At 39.0% G+C, this 23,329-nt stretch overlaps 1 protein-coding gene across 1 annotated transcript; it reads right to left on the bottom strand.

Annotated features, from left to right (window-relative positions):
* Positions 1–746: 746 nt before the first annotated feature.
* Positions 747–22,160, bottom strand: mef2a (myocyte enhancer factor 2A). The gene is given in 6 exon segments (NM_001142033.1): positions 747–1,422; positions 4,127–4,349; positions 5,573–5,689; positions 18,642–18,845; positions 20,521–20,697; positions 21,788–22,160. Coding segments are annotated over 5 exon segments (660 nt in total). The 5' UTR covers positions 20,575–20,697; positions 21,788–22,160; the 3' UTR covers positions 747–1,360.
* Between the last annotated feature and the right edge of the window lie 1,169 nt (positions 22,161–23,329).

Raw genomic sequence — 23,329 nt, 5'->3', positions numbered from 1 at the left:
AACTGTTTTCATTATTAGTTTCCCAAGTAGTTAATGACAATTCAATGTGTTTAAAACCATGTGTTTTTATAAACCTCATTCTGTTACAGCGCAACAATAACTAACTATCTTATGTGTTCAGACCTGTCAACTCCCCCCCCATGCCCCCAGACTCCCAATATTATATGCCACTCTCCACGTATTAAAATGTTTCCCCTCCTGTAAGATGTGCCATTGCGCAGAGAGCATTTAGTGACATCAGAGTAAAAAAAAAAAAATCAGGGCATGCACAGTGCCATCAGAGTGAAAATGTACATGTGCAGTGAAAGTAGCGCTTTATAAATAAAGATATACATACATACATACATACATACAGTGATACAGAGGCAAGACCAGGGGAACATTTTCACATCCACGAAAAAAACTTTTCAAGTTGACATCTCTGACTCGACCTCATCAGACCAAGTCGGCAATTTATGTTTCTGCCTACTGGCCCTCTCTTTTGGTGAGCTATAGGATATACATTTTATAAATAAAGTGAATGGAATTTTTGGAAGAAGAAACCAAACCCTTCGTTTGTACTGTTCATCTTTAGCCTTCAGTTCTTGTGGACCCAAATTTTTCCCTCTGTGCCTCTATGGGCCAAGCCGATCGGGCACCCTAGGCAAACCGGTTGGTACCTTGCCCCTGCACACTGCATAATGCTCATTTGAGATGCTGGTTGCCAAGCACACTTTCAAAATTACAACAATTTTCAAGATATCAACTTTTTAATATGTTAGAATTAGTTTATTATGCCCCTTCTGTAACAAGATATATTGTCCAAAATACAGAATAAAAGAAAATTTCATAAGAACAACCTAAAAAAAAAAAACAAAAAACTCAACTGACTTTGAAAGACTCCCCACGAACACCAATACCAAACAGGATTTGTACAGTTAAAACCCCCAAAGCAAAACAAAGACATCAATAGGAACTCCGTTTCGGGGGGAAAAACTAAGTTGAGGTATGTTTCCCAGAGTGGACATTGTTATGTAATAAAAAGCACCTAAAAGCTGCCAAACATTTTAAGGCACTCAGGCAGGGTTTTGGGGAAAGCATTTTTTACCAAGGAGGTTTTCTTAAATAAGAAAAAACTTGGCAGCTCTCAATTTTTTTTTTACCCCCAAAACCCTAAGAATTATTTCCTGATAAATTCAAAACATAGCTTACTAAATGTAACTATCTTTTACCAAAAATGTACATATTAACATAGAACACAAACTTAAAGCAGTAAAGGGGTTGTTTATGACCACAAGAGCAGTTGCAGTGGTGCTAAAGAATCCCATTCATTGCATCAACATGTACTCTTTGCACTTCTGTATAGTTCCGGTTCCGAATTTCAACAGTTACACCAGGGGACACAGCGAAACCAGGCCAAAGCTCCAGGGCTCCTACAGCGACCTATGTTAATTAACACAGCAAATGCACTTCAATTATGACTAAATTTTAGTTGTCCTACAATATTATAAATAAAAACCTACAAATGGCTTTATATTTTACACTTTTCAGCCCCAAACTCGATTATCAGTGATTCAAACACTATGGTGACCTCACAATTTATTACTGTTCTTCATTTACATGGTTTCGTCTAAAGGTTATACTGCACTTTACATTATTATTTACATGAGTTGTCACATATATTTGGAAAGCAAATGATAACGAAGAAGCAAATAAATGTTTAGAAAGAGGAGATACTGAAGGTTTCTAAATGGGTAAAATCTATCTTTGCACACAAAACTTACCAGGGATTTTGGGGTTTCCCAAATCATGACAAAATAATTGATTTGCATAGGGGATTTAATGATTTAGATGGGTGTTAGTGCACAGGGGATGAGCTGCACTTTGTATTAACACCCGACTGAAGAGAAGATTAATATGACTGTCTGCTTAAAACTCTTGAAATGCATTTCAGCACACCTTTGCCCAGTGGTGGAATAAATGCTGGAAAAGTTCATTTATTATCATGGGAAAAAATCAGTATAACATGAGTGTCTTTGTGCATAGTTAAAAGGTAATGAGCGGAGCTTTAGTCTATTGTACATTTTGTGTTTTACCATGTTTAGTGGCAAGATGGTCAGGTGAACTGCCCCTTCTCTGAAAAAAAAAAAAACCCATGCAATCCTTAAGCAATAATAAGAAGAAATACAGTGGCTTGCAAAAGTATTCGGCCCCCTTGAACTTTTCTTCATTTTGTCACATTACAGCCACAAACATGAATCAATTTTATTGGAATTCCACGTGAAAGACCAATACAAAGTGGTGTACACGTGAGAAGTGGAACGAAAATCATACATGATTCCAAATATTTTTTACAAATAAATAACTGCAAAGTGGGGTGTGCGTAATTATTCAGCCCCCTTTGGTCTGAGTGCAGTCAGTTGCCCATAGACATTGCCTGATGAGTGCTAATGACTAAATAGAGTGCACCTGTGTGTAATCTAATGTCAGTACAAATACAGCTGCTCTGTGACGGCCTCAGAGGCTGTCTACGAGAATATTGGGAGCAACAACACCATGAAGTCCAAAGAACACACCAGACAGGTCAGGGATAAAGTTATTGAGAAATTTAAAGCAGGCTTAGGCTACAAAAAGATTTCCAAAGCCTTGAACATCCCACGGAGCACTGTTCAAGCGATCATTCAGCAATGGAAGGAGTATGGCACAACTGTAAACCTACCAAGACAAGGCCGTCCACCTAAACTCACAGGCCGAACAAGGAGAGCGCTGATCAGAAATGCAGCCAAGAGGCCCATGGTGACTCTGCGGGAGCTGCAGAGATCTACAACTCAGGTGGGGGAATCTGTCCATAGGACAACTATTAGTCGTGCATTGCACAAAGTTGGCCTTTATAGAAGAGTGGCAAGAAGAAAGCAATTGTTAACAGAAAACCATAAGAAGTCCCGTTTGCAGTTTGCCACAAGCCATGTGGGGGACACAGCAAACATGTGGAAGAAGGTGCTCTGGTCAGATGAGACCAAAATGGAACTTTTTGGCCAAAATGCAAAACGCTATGTGTGGCGGAAAACTAACACTGCACATCACTCTGAACACACCATCCCCACTGTCACATATGGTGGTGGCAGCATCATGCTCTGGGGGTGCTTCTCTTCAGCAGGGACAGGGAAGCTGGTCAGAGTTGATGGGAAGATGGATGGAGCCAAATACAGGGCAATCTTGGAAGAAAACCTCTTGGAGTCTGCAAAAGACTTGAGACTGGGGCGGAGGTTCACCTTCCAGCAGGACAACGACCCTAAACATAAAGCCAGGGCAACAATGGAATGGTTTAAAACAAAACATATCCATGTGTTAGAATGGCCCAGTCAAAGTCCAGATCTAAATCCAATTGAGAATCTGTGGCAAGATCTGAAAACTGCTGTTCACAAACGCTGTCCATCTAATCTGACTGAGCTGGAGCTGTTTTGCAAAGAAGAATAGGCAAGGATTTCAGTCTCTAGATGTGCAAAGCTGGTAGAGACATACCCTAAAAGACTGGCAGCTGTAATTGCAGCAAAAGGTGGTTCTACAAAGTATTGACTCAGGGGGCTGAATAATTACGCACACCCCACTTTGCAGTTATTTATTTGTAAAAAATATTTGGAATCATGTATGATTTTCGTTCCACTTCTCACGTGTACACCACTTTGTATTGGTCTTTCACGTGGAATTCCAATACAATTCATGTTTGTGGCTGTAATGTGACAAAATGTGGAAAAGTTCAAGGGGGCCGAATACTTTTGCAAGCCACTGTATAACTCTACATTAAGTTCATGTGGCCCTGTTCTCATATGACTAGACTGTTCATCTCTTACACATACCTACTTAAAATAAGGTCATGCTGGCATATTCTAGCTCAATAAAATGTCTTCCTACAATAGGAAACTATAAACCTTGTGCAACAGCTTCCATACCTAATTCTGGTGCCAATTCAAAGTTTCTCTTGATTCCCTTGTCTCTAATAACTAGTTAATAACACTTTCATCACTTCAGATGTCTGTTATATATGCCCTACTCCTGTTGAATGTTCTCTTGTATTTGCTGCCGTAACAGTGAGGATATGTATCTACCCTTAGCCTGTAAGCGTTTGCAACCATATTAATGTGCTTACCAGCATTTCCTGTGCTAGGAGGCCGCTGGGGCACCCCAGGAGAAACCACATTTCGATGCAGTGTCGTCTGTGGTGGGGACAGCATGCTTGCATCCGTTAATGATGTGCTGGCAGCCAATGAAGCAGTAACCATTGTGTTCCCTGGAGTACTGTACGGTAAAGTGTTTGGGTTGGACACTGGTACAGTGACAGACATCGGAAAAGTTTGCTGTGGCAATCCAGGCTGAAAACAATAAAGGGGAGCAGAATTAAATTACAGGAAGAAGCATAATTGACAAGATAGCAATTTTACAACCCTTCAAGCCTAGGGTGCCTGTAATACAATATCAGATATTCCCTAACACACAGAGCAGATCATTCATCATTCTTGCCTTACTCAAGAGCTCTGATGACTTTCATAAAGACTGCAAATCTGTATAGAGAGTCTCTTTGAAAATGACTTCATGGGTACCTTCTAGAAAGAGAAGATGTCAGTTACCTATTTCCTGTGCAAGCAGAGACACTAGGCATACAAGTATTTGTGTATGCTAAGCAGCTATTTTCCAGAAAATAAGGTAAAAGAGATAGTGAAGTTTCAGTATAGAGTTAACATTTATCCGTTCTATTAACTGCACTTCTCAAGAAGCACTTCTATAATCTTGACAATGTTGTGTACTCACATCTAATTTCAAATGACAACAATAGGAAGGAAAGTGTTTTGCTTGTATTTGAAAGCATATATCTTACAACAGGCATACATTTATATATTGCATAGACCAATAATAGTAACACAAATACATAGCATGAATCTGCAACCTATTGCTTGGCATTCTTTTCCCAAGTTGCTGGGAACTGTAGTTTTTCAACAGCTGAAGAGCTACAGATTGGGGTATATGTATTTGTTCAACCTAATTGACACTTTGATCCACTAGTATTAATATGCAAAATCCAGTGGTGAGAAAAGAATGCGTGACTTTAAGGTGTTTTTAACTGAAATAGATATAATAAAATTTGCAAGCTGCCCAGGCGGCCCAGTTTTCCCCAATGAATCTAGCTATTGCAGTGCACAACTAGAAACACACAGCGTACCAGTCACCTCATTTCTAGTGTCACTACATATTGTTTTTCTCTGGCACAGCAAAGCAATGGATATTTCTCATTTACCTGAATAACATTTAGGCTTTCCTGGATCCAACAAAATTACTGTTTTATATCAGTTACAAAAATGTTATGAACCCAAATACTGTTGCGCTAGTACTCACTGAGATTTTATGACTGCGCATCATATTATCAAATTCCTCGTTAATTTTTTTGTACTTTTCCTCGGTGTGGGGGGTGAGCACGTAGGAGCCATCTGGGTCTGGGCTGTCACAACCTCTGTTTTCTTTCTTGTTCAATGCCTAGATGATAAAGTTAATAAAGAAAATCAACACATACAAGAAAGGAATTAAGGGAAAAAATACTTACAGAGTCTCGCTTGAAAACAAAATCACTATCTTCAATTAGTTTGTTGAATGTCTCCTCCTCAAAGTATCTCTGATCATCTGGGCTTTCACAACCATCTAAGCCTTTCTTTTTGAGAGTCTGAAACACAATTGAAAATTCATATGCAAACTGCACTAACTAATTTTGGGGCCTAAATCTGACAAGACCTAGCCAGTACAATATTTGAAAGGCTGGTGGTGGTACAAAGCCACCCTAGCTAAATGGTGGAATTATATTTTTTGTGAGAAAGGTCTATGTAGGAGCCTTTTGTGGCAATCAAATAGTGTCTTTTTTACTACAGAGAACTTTGACCTACTAATACACAGCAAGGGTAACTTTTATTCAGGCAGTTTTGGCCTCCAATACCAATTCTGGTACAGATCAGATCCCATCACAGCCTCACTCAGACACCCTGCAGCCAATGGAGAATTCTAAAACCCTCTTTTAGAAAGGTGCCTGCAATATATTTAACTCCCCTTTCGCATAGAAGGGTGTCCCTACAGAATGGAAGGTTCATTAGCTACAATTCTCTGTGCACTGTTAATCTAAGTAAAAAGAAACAAAACAAAATATACAACCATTCCACAATATGGTAAATGATCAGCATTAAGCAACCATATTTGCTATAAAGAAACTGAAGCGATAAGGTCAGGTATGAACTAACTTTCAGTTAGGAAAGAACAATAATGCTTTCAGTTTCACTGTTCTGCATGCTTTAGTGCATTGGTTATTTCTTATCATATCCACAGATGGAACACAATTCCCTCATTATGAACAAAGGTCTATACTCCCCCATAAAAATGTTAAGCATTGTTTACACTACTAAAGCAAACAGTCCCTGTCATAAATACTCTGACAAAAATGCAGTTTTGCAAAGGTTATTTAGGGAGACACACACATTTACAGTATTTATATATTCTTTGAAGATATTTTGTTTTAATATAGACTTACTAAAATAGAGTATTTAAATTGGTTAGTAAAAAATGGTCATTATATACTTTATGAGACCGCAGACTGCACTACAATAGAGCCATGTATAGACAGCAACCATTGCAAGAAAGTTATCTATTTGGAAAGCATGATGCCACTTTTGTTGCTGTGACCAACCAGAGTCCAAAGGGTTAAAATTAAATATCAGTGAAGCCATGTTTGAGGCTTCCAGGACTTTCCCTGGTGTTAGAGTTATGAACAATACTAGCCGAGCTTCTGATACTTCATGGCTTGCTCACAACAATGTCTTGGCTAAAAATCTAGGGCAATATCAACCCTGCAAAGTCTCCTGAGGTAACTAGCGTCTTTCCCTTCAGTTACCCTGACCCAGTTCTAGCACACAGAGATTGCCTTGCCTTTGCAGCACAGCTATACAATTCTGCTGTAAAACATATGAAATACAATCAGCTTTGAGGTTATATCAAAAAGTGCTAAAAATATACACATCTCAAGCACACGCTGTGCGCTAACGGTGTTAGTGGCTTATTTGCTACATGGCATGTGAACAATGTCTGGATGACAAGGGTTAAAAAAAAAAAAAAGAGACAGCTTTGAAACTGTACACTCCAATAGGGCAATATTTGTGAGGTCATAGGTCATCATTAGCTAAGATGTCCTGTAAGTCCCTCTCGCATTACTTGGCATGTGTTGTGTGTCGCCCAGACCTCATTGCCTCAGCACATGAAGGAACAGGTGTAGCTTGTGCTAGCACCTGTCACTGCTCTGAGCTCAGCCTGGCCAATTAGGTGGACAAGATCATGGACACAGCCATACAAGGAGCTGTTGTTTTAGTCTTTGAAGGTCGGATGTTGCTCTCCTCTAAACCCTTCTCTTACTGCCAGCTATCAGGCAGCCACTTTATCTACTTGCTATTGTTAACCCCATCAAGCTGCAACTCTACAGCAAGTGGAGAAAGTGTGTAGAATAATAGTGTGACCACTATGACAGACTCTGCCTTATAAACCCCTAATCCAGGCCCAGAGGAATATTCTTTAACTGATATTTAGCACCTAAATAAAATAGTCTGTACAATACAGAAATGTACATACGCATTTCTTGGTGTAGATGTGAAGAGATGCTTATTGATTAGCAAAAGGAGGATTCCTACAGTGCTGTGAGCATTACAGGTACCCTCACAGCACAAACACTGGCAGAGCTTGAACTAGGGGTAGTTCCAGAATTTCTGTACCTCCCGAGGCAGCTATGCTTTTGCACTTCGTAGTACACTCATCCAGAACTAAAGAATCTGTCTTGGTAAAGTCATTCATTGTGCACACATGGTGGGGGGGAGGGGGGGTTGGGGTCGAGTAAGGGCATGGGGCATAGGGCCTTGCCTTGGGTGCTACATTTGGCCCCACATTGAACACCCACACCTGACTCATATTCATCTTATAGCAAAAATGAGAAAGTTGGACTCAGCATTAAAAAAATGTAAAACTATAAGATAGGGCTGCGACCACTAAATTCATAGAGACATAGACAAAAGGCCCTCTGCATTCACCCATTACCAGTATATTAAGGACCTTAACACATTCTGTGCATTAAGCTACCAAAAATGCCCTCCTCTTAAAACAAAACTCACCACTAAACAAAACACTCCACTTAACACACCACTAAACAAAAACAACTCACCACTAAACAATTTTCAACCATTAAGTGGGGGTGCAATGAAGAAGTGACCGCAAAACACAAACACAAGTGTTCCTCTTTGGTCACCCAATATCAAAATGCTAAGGACATTTATACATTCTGTGCATTTAAGGGATTCTGTTGTGATTTTTATGGTATACTTTTTATTTCTAAATGCCACTGTTTGCATAGCGAATAATTCACACTACCATTCAAAATGTTATTCTTGAATCAACAAATGCATTTTTAGCTGTAATATTGGTGTGTAAGCGCCATCTCAGTGCATTGTGCCTGAGTCTGAGCTTTCAGAAGGAGCCAGCACTACACATTAGAACTGCTTTCAGGTAACTTATTGTTTCTCCCACGTAACTGGAGGAGTCCCAAGCCGGACTTGGATTACTCACTATTGAGTGCTATTCTGATACCTACTGGGAGCTGCTATCTTGCTCCCTTCCCATTGTTCTGCTGATCGGCTGCTGGGAGGGGGGTGATATCACTCCAACTTGCAGCTCAGCAGTAAAGTGTGACTGAAATTTATCAGAGCACAGGTAACATGGCTGTGGCACTCTGGGAAATGAAGAATATATCTAGCCCCATGTGAAATTTCAAAATTAAATAAAAAAAATCTGTTTGCCTTTTTGGATTTCAATGCAGGATTCTGTTTGAGAACGGGGAGGGCATTTTTTGGTAGCTTAATGCACAAAATCTCTCTCTCTATGTCTCTTTCCTAATCCTAACTATTTGCAGAAATATTCAGTAAAAATTCTGTAATAAGTACACACCGAATCTGTATTTGTGCAAGGGACACCTGAGAGCTAAGGGCAGCATGGCAGAAGCCCAGTTTGAACAAAAGTTTGCCAGGCAGGTGTGCTTTTTAAGAAGTGGGACACCAGTGGAAGGAGGTCAGTGATTAGATTCACTGGGGGTTCCCTAATGAAATGCTACCACCAGTGATTTTACTTTTTTGTCTTTAAAATTGCATGTGATTAATCTGGCAGGTGCCTATAGGAGGGGGGGGGACATAAAAATTGACATCAGGTTAAAACTGATGGGATTTTCAACCACTGTCTGAGCAAATATCTTGGGTCCATGGAAGACTTGAAGTATCTGCCAATTTGGTGACTGCATACAGAAAAGTCAGAACCTACCCATGCAGCCTGACATTCTTTTAATGGTGAGCGGGGGGGGATTCACATTGTGCACAGCCGGGTTACAATGCTTCTCCACCATCAATAATAACCATCAAAGAATTTGCCATGGAACTATAACCAACTTCACTACTTCCTACAAGCCAATAAATCCAAACAATGGAATAGGCCACTAACCCTGTGGGAACGAATTCTGACGGCATCACGAGCAATAGCCAAACCACTCTACAAAGCATATAGATATCTGCTGAATGCCATGCCTTTACCACCTAGACCATTTTGTCAAGCGTGGAATAAGGAACTTGCCAACAATTTACCCGACAAAGCACGGGCTAGAATCTTTATCACCATGCATAAAACATCCAGAGCGTCTAGGACAAACGAGGCTATCTTTAAACTGGTCACAAGGTGGCACTACACGCCGGCAAAGTTAAATAAAATGTACCCCTACAGTTCTGACGCGTGTTGGAGATGCAATAGCTACAGAGGTACCCACACACATATTTGGCTAACCTGCCCAGCACTGAGTCAATACTGGTCTGGTATACTAGATGTGATAAACCAAATCACGAAATTCGATATTAACATTGGGGACCCTGTCCCAATCTTACTTAATATCTATCCGGACAATAATGTTACCATTTCAGACCCCCTTACCCTACACCTACTACAATCTGCAAAGTCACTCATTTCTAGAAAATAGAAATCTCTAGAGGTCCCCACCTTCACTGAATGGTTAACCAATACATAAGAAATCAGGCAAATTGAAGAAATAACCTGCATGATTCACAACAAAAGCTCTAAGTATTGGAAAATTTGGACCCCCTAGTTAAATTATATAAAATCACTATAGCCCCCACCTCAAAGACAGCCATTCATGGTAGCATATCAGACATACTGTCCATAGGATACATTTTATTCAACATCAAATTTCACATGACAACCTAGCAATGGCTTGGTGACAGCTTTTGCTTGAAAACTATAACTGTTATACAATATAAAGATGTACATTTGCAATGTTTCCCCTCCCACCCCTCCTTCTTTCCTTCTGTATCCCTCCCCTATAAATGCAAAACGTTAAATAAAGAATTGGGAAAAAAAAGGATTTGCCATGTGTGCCAAAAGCCATGATTAACTTAGAAATATCTTTGTTTGCACAGCAAGAACTAAAATAGTGGGTGAGTGAGTGGTTACCTGTTCGGACTCAAATAGTCAGATCCTTGCAGAGTTCTGCTGGAACCATATGAAAGGAACAGTAATGGAATAAATAAAAAGGGTAACCATACAATTTCATGAAAATATACTTTTCTTTTCTAGTATACTTTTCCCAAAGAAATAAAATAAACTGTCTCTAACAAAGGTGCATGACAATCACCTCTAGTTGCAAATGCCACTGTTCTGAGAAAATCACTGCCTGTGTGTGCCGTTACAATAGCAACTCAAATAATAACTGCCCTTTTGTGTCTAGGTTTTACTCCATTGCTCATGCAAAGCAAAAGAAAACAAACTGTGCACCATAAGGGTCAAATTTAGCATAACAAGACTTTTGCAGGGTCACAACTGTACAATAAGCATTATGAACAATTAATTTTATATAAAACAACAATTTTCCAAACTGTTACATGTGAACATTAATATAACATAAATTATCTGTATACAACTCAGAAGCTTGGCTATAAACCTTTTCTTTTTTCCTTTACTGCTATTAGGGAATATTTAAGGCTGCACTTCCAGGTACTGGAAAAATATCCTAACCCGTTTGTTTTGTAGTGCCATTACTTGTAAAAGCCTTGCAGATACGAAGTTTGTGGAATGTTGTAATCTGTTAACAAGGACAGGCGAGGTCTGTGGGAGACAGGCTGTCCCTCATTTTCTCACAAGCGAATAGTAAGACAACAGATAACAAGTTTTCCCCTCTCTCAGACTTCACAGAAAGGTCATGGCTGCTGTAGATTATTACTATAATGTGTAGATTTAAAAAAAAAATCAAAAAAACAAGCACTGATCAGACCAAGTCCCTTGCTCTCAAAGCACACAGAAATAAGAATTATAGAATATTTTTCTAAAACACACTACCCATACTATAGAATACAGAATCACCCCCACTTTGGACCATGGCCCTACTCCTCCATACCTGCTCATAAAAGGCACAAAGGGTCTGCCTGCTTCACTTATTCTTCCTAGCTCTATGCCAGCGGTCACCAACCAGAAGCATATACAACCGAAGACTGCACATTCTTCTGGTTAACAATTGCCAGAAAGTTAGGAGCAGCCAGCCAGCAGGAAATGTTACAAGGTGCTGGTGGTATTTTGGAGGTGGTATATATATCAAGTTTGTTGATATAGTTGCTTTTAAAGGGGAACTACATCCCTTAACACTGCAGGTCTCTTTTAAATGGGGGTGGTTTTATGCTATAGAGTGTTAAACATGTTTGCAACTAAATAAAGCCTTTGTCTAAAATATTCCCGTATGCAATGTATTTAGAAGCAAACAGCTAAAGAGGTGCAAGACAGATTCCTATTTATGCCTTCAGTTCTAGATGAAACATATAATGATTTGTACCAGTGTTTTTGGTACTATTTATGGTCCTATGTTTGGTTAGGGCCCCTCTTTGCTCATAATAAGGCTACAGACAAGCGTTAAACCCAACTCTTACCTTAACTGACCTTCCAACTTGGCTTGCATTCTTTCTTAATATCAACCTAACTAGCATTCAAGTGGGATGCACCCACCATAGGGGAGGGGGGAAGAGAAGGCAGCCCCACATTTCGGGAGCCACCAATCTACAGGCTGAAATCTGTAAATTGTATTTGTTGTATATTGTTTTGCAAAAAGCTGGTGCTGCATCCCAGTTCTGGAGAGCTTCCAATAACCTTTATCACTGAGCTTCTGAGAACTAAAAGCAGCTATCTAATTTCACTAGTTTCCACAATAACGGGAAGCTACAGCCAGGACAGCAAAAGCTGGAGCTAAGAGAATGATTGATTATTGCATGCTCTTTGGAAACAATCATCATTACATGTGCTGCACTTCTATAATAAGAGTTAATGCTACAAGGCACCATAATGTACCTAAAACTAGAAGTGCCAAGGCACACCAGGTGAAAATTAAAATTAGGCTACTTACACCTCACTGTTCAGTTGGCAAGAAATCTGGGGGAGCAGTATAGTTATTCCCAGATATTCAGCATAAGCACTCAAGAGGATGCAGTTTAATGGACTGCTCATTATTTATATATAGAGGCATAAAGGGTTAGAATCCTAATTACAATGATCAAGGAAAGACTGTCCTGTTAACACCAGCAGAATGTAAATGGGCAACCTGTGGCTCTTCAGCTCTAGCGTGATGGATATAGATAAATGGCTTATCTCCAAGGTTCTGGGACCTCACTAGTGTATAGCCACCTTAACTTACTGCTTCTTGCGAGATACTTAACCAGATTACCAGTGAGCAGATAAATCCTTGCATATATGCAATCTGCTTAGGCTGATGCCACACGTGGCGTTTTTACGCCACGTGTGGCATCAGCCTTAGGGTAATGGCACACCTGGTGTTTTTTCACCCATGTGAAATCACCTTTTGCGTTGGTGACAAAACACCAAGGGGCAGATTTATCAAAATGTGAGTTTAGAGCATAACACATAAATAAAAACTCCCCAATGTTCTATTCATTCTTATGGTGTTTTTAGAAGTGTATTTATCAATGGATTAAAGTTAGTGTTTACCATTTAATAAATACGCTTCTAAAAATCCTATAGGAATGTATATAACATGGGTGAATTTCTATGTATTAAGCTCTAAACGCACATTTTGATAAATTTGCCCCCTGCCTTTATCTGCAATCCAAAACAAAAGGGGCGAAGGAAAATGCTTGTTTATAATGACCTTTAAAATCTGGATTTAAAAAACAAAAAATTATTCATGAAAAATTATGTTAATGTGCCTGGGGAATTCTGTTGACAGCATTACATTTTCTCTTGCCTGTACCTAGCCTGTTAAATCTGAGTCTGAGCTTTCAGAAGGAGCCAGTGCTACACATTAGACCTGCTTTCAGGTAACCTATTGTTTCTCCCACTCCCATCTAACTGGATGAGTCCCAGGCCGAGATTTCTTACTACTGAGAGCTATTCTGATATCTACTGGGAGCTGCTTCCGTATTTTTCACCGTATAAGACGCACTTTTTCTTCCCCAAAACTGGGGGGGGAAAGTTGGTGCGTGTTCCTCTATGTGCCGCGGCTCTCTGCTACATCCTCGCTTTTATAAGGTTGCGCCCGTGCGTACTGACGTCACATGCACAGGGCGCAACCATATAAAAGCACAGAAGCAGCAGGGAGCCGCGGCACAGAGAGGAAGACATCAAGGGCGCCGGAGGCCGCTGGGGGGAGGTTAGGGGGGAAATGGAAGGTGCTTGGGGGCCCTGGGGGAAGCTGAAGAATGCTGGGGGTGCCGTGGGGGAGCTGGAGGATGCTTGGAGGCCCTGGGGGACGCTGAAGGATACTTGGGGGGGGGGGCCTGGGGGAAGCTGAAGGATACTTGGGGGGGGCCTGGGGGAAGCTGAAGGATACTTGGGGGGGCCCTGGGGGAAGCTGAAGGATGCTTGGGGGGGGCCCTGGGGGAAGCCTCTTTATGTGCGAGCCCAGAGACAATTAACTTATACAGTTGATATAAAATATTTTACTACAGTATTTGGTTCAGAATCTTTTTTTTCTAGATTTTCCTCCTTTAAAATTGGGTGCGTCTTATATTCCGGAGCGTCTTATAGGGCGAAAAATACGGTATCTTTCTCCTTTCCCATTGTTCTGCTGATCGGATGCTGGGAGGGGGGTGATATCACTCTAACTTGCCGCTAAGAAGTAAAGTGTGACTGAAGTTTATCAGAGCACAGGTCACATGGCTGTGGCACCCTGGGACATGAATAATATGGCTAGCCCTATGTGAAATTTCAATATTTAAATATAAAAAAAAAAATGAATGAAAAATGGATTTCAATGCAGGATTCTGCTGGAGAAGCTCTATTAACTGATGTGTTGTGAAAAAAACATGTTTTCCATGACAGTATTCCTTTAAATGTACAGACCTCATAGCTGAACAACTGAAAAGATGAATCACTGGGAGGTCTGGCAAAGTGAAAGTAATCACTGTCCTTCTCGTTCTGCCTTGCAAACATAAATTCATTCAGATTTTTATATGAAAATAGTTTTTTAGGCATGCCCCCAAAGATGATGAAAATAACTAAACTGACCAGCAATACCTAGGTCTTAAAACATCTACAAAGATGACATCTACAGCTGCAAGATGAACTTGACCACAACCTGCATCAAACCAGCACAAAGTACATCTAATTTTATACAAGTTTGTGATCGGGGTCTGCTCAGTTTTCAAAATAAAAAGAAACATATTGTAAAGTAGAAAGCAGTAGTGCATGGTTCCATTTTTAGTCATAATCAGCCTGCACATAAGTATTTTCCTTTACAGAGGGCGTTGATGAAAATGTAATGAGGAAAAAGATAGCCATCATGTGGTATAGTTTCTTCCAGTGATTAAAAGCAGGGTTCCGTTTACTAAAATGACAAGGCTATTCTAAAAGGAACAAAAAGAAAGGGCTTCCCCATCATATAATATTAAGCTACTAGAAGTGCAATATTCCCTTTAGTAGTTTAGATCTTTGAAGATTTCTCTCTGTTTTGGTCAAATAGTAGTGGCCATATTACCTACACAGGTGGGCATTGCCAGCATAGGCACACTGTGCTGGATTATTTACTTCATTATATTGATGTTAAAAAGAGGTTCAATTTTTTTTTTTTTTTTTAAAAAGGCAGATTGAAGTTAATGGAATTTGCCAGGCATGGATTTCCAGGCATTAGATTGGAAGAAATGGATTGGTGGCTTTTTAAACTAATGACTTACTTGTGTCTTGTATTTATGCTGAAATGAATAGCAATGATCAGTTTTTAGGGCTGTAACTGCTTTGATTTAAAGGGGACTTTTTAAGTTTATTTTGCAAATGATGCATTATATTAAGTATAATATTTTTCATCTGGTGTAAGATACACAGATCTATTTTATAAAGCAGCAATGGAGATCAAATACTAAAGAGTGAATGGCTTGGTCTAGTTATGCCAGGGATTAAAGATGTCTCCAGACAGTTAGCAAACAAACCATAATAACAAATGTGCACTTAAAAGGATAAATTTTTCATTGATACACATTTATTCTCTCTGTGCCTAAAAACCTAGTAACAGTGGTTATACGTGAAATCACGTTAGTATAGCTTAATTAGGCTACATAGCCATTTTCACTACTGACGTTCAAACAACCCATGAAAAAAGTCGTGTCTGAAAAAATATCCACTTGAACTTCTCGTAGCAAAACATAACTGACGTCAAAAGACCATTTACTTAGGGTAAGTGTCCCACTTCAAGCGGTTTCCGAGGAACAAGTGGGAAATGATAGTTATTCTTGCAGAGGTACAAAATGATACTGCTCTGTCTATGCACCTAATTAAAATAATACACAATCCCTCACTTATCAAGATCAATATAAACAATGTCAGAAAGACTGGGGTGCATTGCAGATCAATGAACTAAACTAGGACAATATTACTTTCTTCAGATATATACCGGTTATTTCTGCAATTAAATGCATCTTTGAATAGGATGCTTGCTGTAGGTGCGTACACTATCTGCTACTTCATAATTTCTCTCTTATTTTTTTTTAAACTGGACTAAACTCGGTTTCCCGAATGTCTAATATTTACTGAAAAAAGTGGCACGGAAAAGTCGCTGTGAGAAAAGTCGCAAAAAACACGACTTTCGATTGTCGAAAGTTTCCAAACAAGTTTTCCAGACAAAAGAAAAAACTTCAAAGAAAGGGAAGGGACCTCTGCCATTGACTACATGAACTCGGTAAGTTTAATCTGGCAAATTGTCAAATTCCAATTTTTAAACGTTTAGACGCATAGTAAGTGTTGTAAAAGTCACAGCCTTTTTTCTTTTTAATTTAAAAATAATTTAAATTAAAAATTGATGGTTAGTAAATGAGCCCCTTAGTGTTGGCTTGTACTATTCACTAATTTTCATCTGCAGTGTAAGAACTTACATTTAACAGGTATTAAAACCATGGCAATGCATGTGACACTGGGTGCCATTCATTAGAAAGAGGCAGTCAAGTCTTTAACCCAGCAAATCCTAAAACGTTCTGCAATTTGTCTTGCACTTAAACCCCCTGATCTTATTTCTGCTGGCACAGAGAGCTCTTGCCAAAGCCCACTGAGTAAAGTATGTGATTGTCCGATTAGGCTGCCAACCGTATTGCTTTCTTATTTATTAAAACACATGTGCAAAACGAATTAAGCTTCTTGAAACACGGATGCCTTACAGTTTGCCTTTACAGCTTGAATAATATTGATCTCCGTTTTAAGATTAAATAAGAGCTGCCAGATACCGAACTTGTGGATTATATTTTATTTGGCTACCAGAATTGCCATTTTTTATTGCACTGAGAGTAATCCAATGCATTTTTACAGAAGCTTGGACACATCTGTGAAAACACTTCACAAAGGCTGGAATTCAGAGGGAGCCACATGAGGAAGTCTCTGCCCAGGTTTTATTTGAACTCAGACATAAAATGCTCATTGTGTCAGCCCAGGAGCTGTAGCGACTCTTGTTTTTGCTACGAGATGAACGGGGATATTTTCAAATATCTAACTTTTAAAAACTGTCATCACCGTCTAAATTCAGAAAATATATCATGTGCCATTCCACTTAACTAACGCCTATGGTTTAAAGTAAAGCACACAACCCTTCCACTTTACTTTTATTTTTTGAACCTGCATGCATTCCACTTTATTTTATTTATTTATTTTTTTAATTTAAAAAGAAAAAAAAAATGCTATAAGACCAATTGCTTTGCCCCCCCCCAACACCTCAGGAATGTGCAGGTGTTTCCAGTCTTCAAGGGAACATCCACTGACTTGCCAGACACCAAAAGGAAATCAAAACATAAAGAGACTTATGCTCATACCGAAAGTTTTTAAGCTTCATTTTGGGGCACCCAGCTCACAATAAGAGAACATTCTGAGATTCACACAAAATACCTGATTTAGTACAATTTTCAAAATTCTACAATTCAGCAAAAAAAGGCAATCACATAGAGAAAGATTTTCATTCAAGCTTTCTGCTGGACTTGAATTCCCCCAGTAGCTCCCAGCTTTCTGTTCTGTTGATTCACAATACATGCTCTGGGTTTTCATCAGCTACATGGGCCTAGGGACTGACTCGCAATATACAGGGCTGTACACTGTAAAGTCACTTCTGATTTAACCTTTTTTTTCTTGTTAAATAGACCATTTTTTCTATTGAGGAACTACTGGGCAAGGTGTGCACCCCAGAGTGATATAATTCACACAGAAGGAAATGGGCAGGTCTATCATTCTCCTCACTCTCTGGTGACTCTGCTGTGATACAGTGAGAACAAACAGTAGAGAAAAAAGAAAGGCAATTATGAGTGAGGTTCACCCATAACATATGAAGCTGCAATGGTTCCCTTTGTTTAAACATTTAAACAAAGCACAATGTACCTTCAAGTTCACATAAGGGGCATATTTATGGTCAGAGATGGAGATGTGTGTTTAATAAGGCTAATAAGGCTAATAAGGCTAATAAGAGCTAACTGAGGCTCCCCTTAAAGTACAAATTAAATTTGGTTGACAAATTGTTTCCACAATCCAGGGGAAACGCATCTTTCCAGAACAGATCTACTGAGATACCACTGAAAGCAAAGGGAAGTAAAGGATATTTAATTTATTATGGAACCATGGGATTAGATAAAAAAAAAGAGGTATTATTTATTCAACTGATTTGGCGATATGGAGAGTAATCCATTAGAGATCTTTATTAAATATGGTAAAATTTAAGGAAATTTGCACAAGGGACTATATGAGATAATCAAACGCAACCATTTTTGATATATGTGCCCCTTAGTTTTGAACAAATGGGAAAACATCAAAGCAGCTTGAGGCATATGGAATACATCTGAAACTGATTCTTTAAAGTTTGGTGTGCTTGAAGGTAACAGCAGGAAATAAAATGTGACAACTAAGAGAAATGACTGCTTCCTACAGCATATTTTGAACATTTTGTTTAAAAATTATAGCAATAGGATAGGAGAGTCTATTTAATATTAATATTAATATTCTATTAAAATAATAATTGAATATTAATTTAATATTCCATTAAAATATTTCTATTTACTATGTTAAACATAAACAATGAACACTGTTACCTCCACAATGTCAGAGTTGGTTCTGCTCTCATGGGGCTCATTGTACTCGGTGTACTTGAGAAGGACTTTGTCCATATCCGTGCTGGCATATTGAAACAGCTTGTTAGAGCCATTGAAAATAATCAGTGCAATTTCACAGTCACAAAGTACGCTCAGTTCGTATGCCTTCTTCATCAACCCAAACTTTCTCTTGGTAAATGTTACCTGAAGGAAAAAAATGTGAAACACTATTTATGCGATAATGATCTGCATAGTCTATTCCCAACACTACTGTTTTGATTTGTACACCCTCACGACCTTTACAAAAAAACTATAATACGTGACCTTTAAATACAAAGTGAAATATATAAAGGCTAAATCATATCCTGCTATTAAATACAATATATTATTAAGGAATTTCATAAGCAAATACAGTCAGGAGACATCAGCCTGAGAACTCAGAAGTGATTATATTCTTATATGGATACATTACTATATATTCCATGGTGTACAGCAGTGCTGTCCAACTGGCGGCCCTCGACCCCCCTCTGTGTGGCCCATATGAAGCGTTAAAAGTGCATTATATCGCTTTAATCTGTGCGCATATAAACACCTACTTGGGGCAGGCGGTACTTAAACAACACTGCGGTTCCTGAGCTTTTGGCAACACAACATGGAATTTGGAGTCGGATTTTTTCAAGTATGTGATTGTCCTAGAGTGATGCATTCTCCAGTTTTCAGGGAAATGGTAATTTTCAGAAAGTAATAGTTACGTGCGTAATATCGTGCGTTAATATCGCACGCAGCTAAATATATTGTGCGCAGCAGGATATAACGCACTCTGCGGAAAATAAAGCAAGAAAATCGCTCATCACGAGTTAGAGTTAAATAACGCAAAGAACATTGCTTCTTAATTATGACAAGTGTCCTTTATGTGAATCGAGCGTTAAGTTGCAAAAATTACGTGATGAAATTTTTAACGCATGCTATAAATAGCGCCCATTTTATCGACCTTTAGTGAATCGGCCCCTTTATGATTATGTTTTCCTCAACCAGTAGGCCGACTAGGGCCTACTAATCCCTACAGCATCCATTATGTCTCTTTCCATTTGTGAGGCAAGATCTCTACTGTTAGAATATTATACTGTATATAAAAATGAAAACTGGAGATTTTCAAGGAGATGTGCCTTAAGTGTCAATGTGACATCATCAGTGGGTATTGCAACAATTTAGACTGTTTCGATATATAATTGTGATGGACGTTTATATTCCTGTATTTCCGTCATAAATTCCTGCAACTCAGTTTCAGCTAGACACACGTGGCAATTTGTCTGTGCATATGCATCCCTACAGAAAAATATGACCTTTCATGGTGAGATACTATACATATATCAACCAAAAGGAAAATGGGGCAACTGAAGAACCAAATTGCAACAATCAGTAAAATATGGATATCAAAATATTCACAGGCTGATATAAGATATCCTAGAAGGAAGCTATATTATTGCAATTATACACACTATACACTTTTCTTCTGTAAATCTACAATCAAGCTTGTTAAACTGGATACAGATGTAGCAGAGAAAGTATCTTCCTCAGAGCTATTAGGTATACTGCTGGGAACCCACATCATTGCATTATTCTGTTGAAAAAGTACAGATACAATCAAAAGGGACACTGGGAGCCCCCTTAGCTATGCGAAATAGAAGTACAAGAAATGACTAGGCTTATCCAAATCTATACCACCTTGGTGGCTGCCCCAATTGTATAAAATGTTATGCACTGTAAATTTTGCACATTACCAACTAAACTTTTGCATTTGTATTACACGATAGGTAACATATGAAGTATTCAGGGTGATATGCAGGGGGGCTTAGAAAGAAGATCTTGCAATTTTTACCTGTCTGTTTCGTTCATCCATTATCCGCGTAATTTGAATTTTTTTCCTTCCCATTTTCGCTTTGTTCTTTTCCTTTGCCAGCTACAGCAAATTTATGGTCCACTCAAATAGCTTGATCCAAAATATTAATACATGGCTAGCAATTGTTGAAGTTCTTATTTACTCTGTCAGATACCCCTAGAAAAGCATAAGATAAGGTGTTAATACACAAGATTATATATTATGCAACTAGGGTACAAAACTGCTTCTGCTTCAAGCTAATGTTGTAATTAATGCAAACAGCATTGTGCTACAAAATAGAGAATTAATACATAGATAAATATGGATTCATATACATTCATAATGATATATTATAGTGACAAGCCTTAGGGAATCTGTCCTGTTTTTATTTGCCGAAGAATTTGCAAAATGGCAAAAAAACACATTTAAGTCAATGAATGTTTTTTCACAGCTACCGCACATTATTTTTTTACCACACACCTTTTTGCAACAAACAACGAAACTGATTTATCAGTTCCATAGGTATTTCAGTGCTTTTAAGTCACATGACATTTTAGATTCACTTCAGTTGTATACATATTATATAGAATATGGTTTGCAACTGCATGTTACCAGCCTGCTTGGTAGAAATTATGCTGAGTGCCAATGAAAGAAATAAAAAAATAAAAATAGTAAGGCAATTTTTTTCTTTTTTTTCTGAAAAGGTCGCAACTGTAAGTAGGAATGCACTGAATGAAGGATTCAGTCTGGTTCTCAGCCAAAACTTATTTTGAACCATTAGTGGCTGATTTATGATCCTTCAAGAATCATATTCAGGTTAACTAATGGAAGAAAACTTAAATCAGTTTATGAACTCACTCACATTTTCTGCAACCTTATTTTCTCCATAAGTGCTTTTTTGCAAAAAAAAAAAATTATAAACTTGTGAAAGATGAAAAAAAAAAACTTACAGAAAAAAAAAATGCTTTTTGCAATTGATTTACCCAAAGATGATCCTAGAAGAAGCATAAATCAGCCCCAAAAAATTATATCCCTTTAAAACACTGGATAACTGTATTTTGTTCACTTTGAATACACAAATAAAGGTTCAGCATTTGGCAGACCCTTTTAACAAAAATTCAGCATTTTGCTGAATCCTAAAATTATAGTGAATCCATAATACTTACAAACTGACAAAGGCTTTGTGTGTGTGTTTTTAAACACACACTAGCACAACCACAAATAGGACAACAATAGTATACAGCTTTTAACACTGAGGATGGCTCACCAAATAATAAAGATGAAAGTACAACAAGGCCACGGACGTGCATTCTTGGTGTGATTCATAAAAGTAGTAACTGGTATAAAATCTGCATGCAACTCATTCAGATTGCAGCTGCCCCTCAACTGTATGAAGGTTACATTGTACACTGGCCTTGTATACATCTTAGATTTATATAGGAGTGTGGTCAGAACAAGGGGTTGCAGGTAATATTGACTCCATAGGCTCATAGGAGCACTTACGGATAGTGATATTGTGTGCAATGGCGTATATGGAAGCATAACATTTAGGGATTGTGAGGAAAAGTGCCTTACCGGCACGGCGGGGACGCCCGCCGCGCCGTCTGCTCTCTGTGCCGGCTTTTTTCCTAGGTGCGCACTTCCGCATCTTAAAGGCGCATGCGCGCTGACGTCATGACGTCAGCGCGCAAAGGCGCGAAATTCAAAATATTTAAAGGGCCATCTGTATTAGATTCATTGCCCGTGATAGGATTTGATCCTGGTGCTTTTCTGAGCCTTGTTTCTGTATCCTGCTTGTTGCCTTCCTGTGTTTTGACCCGGCTTGCTCCTGACTATTCTGATTATCCATATCTGACCCCGGCTTGTACTTTGACTACGATTTCGTCTCATCCTGCTGTATTGATTACCCGGTTTGACCCTTGCCTGTCTGACTATCCTTGATTGCTGCCCGCCCCGACCTAGCCTGCCTGACGACGACCTTGTTTAACCCTATTTGTACCGTGATCTTTGGCCTAACTGACTTTCTACAGTCGTGTCCCATTGCTAGCCAGAACTCCTGCCTTGCACCTCTCGTATAAGTCCAGGTGGCATCCGAGTAGCTGAGGGCTCCTCCCGAAGCCAAAGGCGGTCACGCTACTGGTGAAGCACGAGCTGAGACCAGGGTGCTCGGCACTAGCTCTGGTATTGGGTGCCGACCGTGACAGGGATGCATCGAATCCACTATTTTAGGATCCAGCCGAACCCCAAATCCTTTGCAAAAGATCTGGCCAAATACCAAACCAATATGCAAATTAGGATAAGGAAGGGTTAAAGACAAAGAAGTGAAAACGTTCCACTTCCATGTTTAAGTGACAAAAAAAATCATGGAGGAATAGATTTCTCTGAATCCTGCTGATTGAGTACGAGCCAGTAGAACAGAAGGCCTTAGGAGGAACACAGAACCACAAAATGATGGTTCTTTACAAAAAAAAAAAAAAAATAGGTTTGACATGAATAGGATTACAGAAGGACACTGGACGCTGTATAATATATATTTGAACTGAAGGCCTTTCATTTAAAAAAAAACAAAAAAAACATAGAAATTCTGAGCATCTGTGCTACCAGATACCTAAAGCTTCTTCCCTATTATAGTATAGGATATATACTTTGAGGCAGCCCCAAAGAATAAGCAGGAAGTGAGAACTGGCATTCTCCATCAGTTCATGTGCATGCTGCTGTCTAGAATTATTCATCATGCAAAGTGTGTGATGTTTAACAGACTGGAAGCAGATGTAAAAGCTGTGGGAGGCACGTGGACAGTTTCTGGTGA

This window comes from Xenopus tropicalis, chromosome 3, assembly GCF_000004195.4.
Source record: "Xenopus tropicalis strain Nigerian chromosome 3, UCB_Xtro_10.0, whole genome shotgun sequence".
NCBI classification, from domain to species: Eukaryota; Metazoa; Chordata; class Amphibia; order Anura; family Pipidae; genus Xenopus; species Xenopus tropicalis.
Note: the sequence above shows the minus strand (reverse complement) of the source record. Positions and strands in the feature narration are given on the sequence as shown.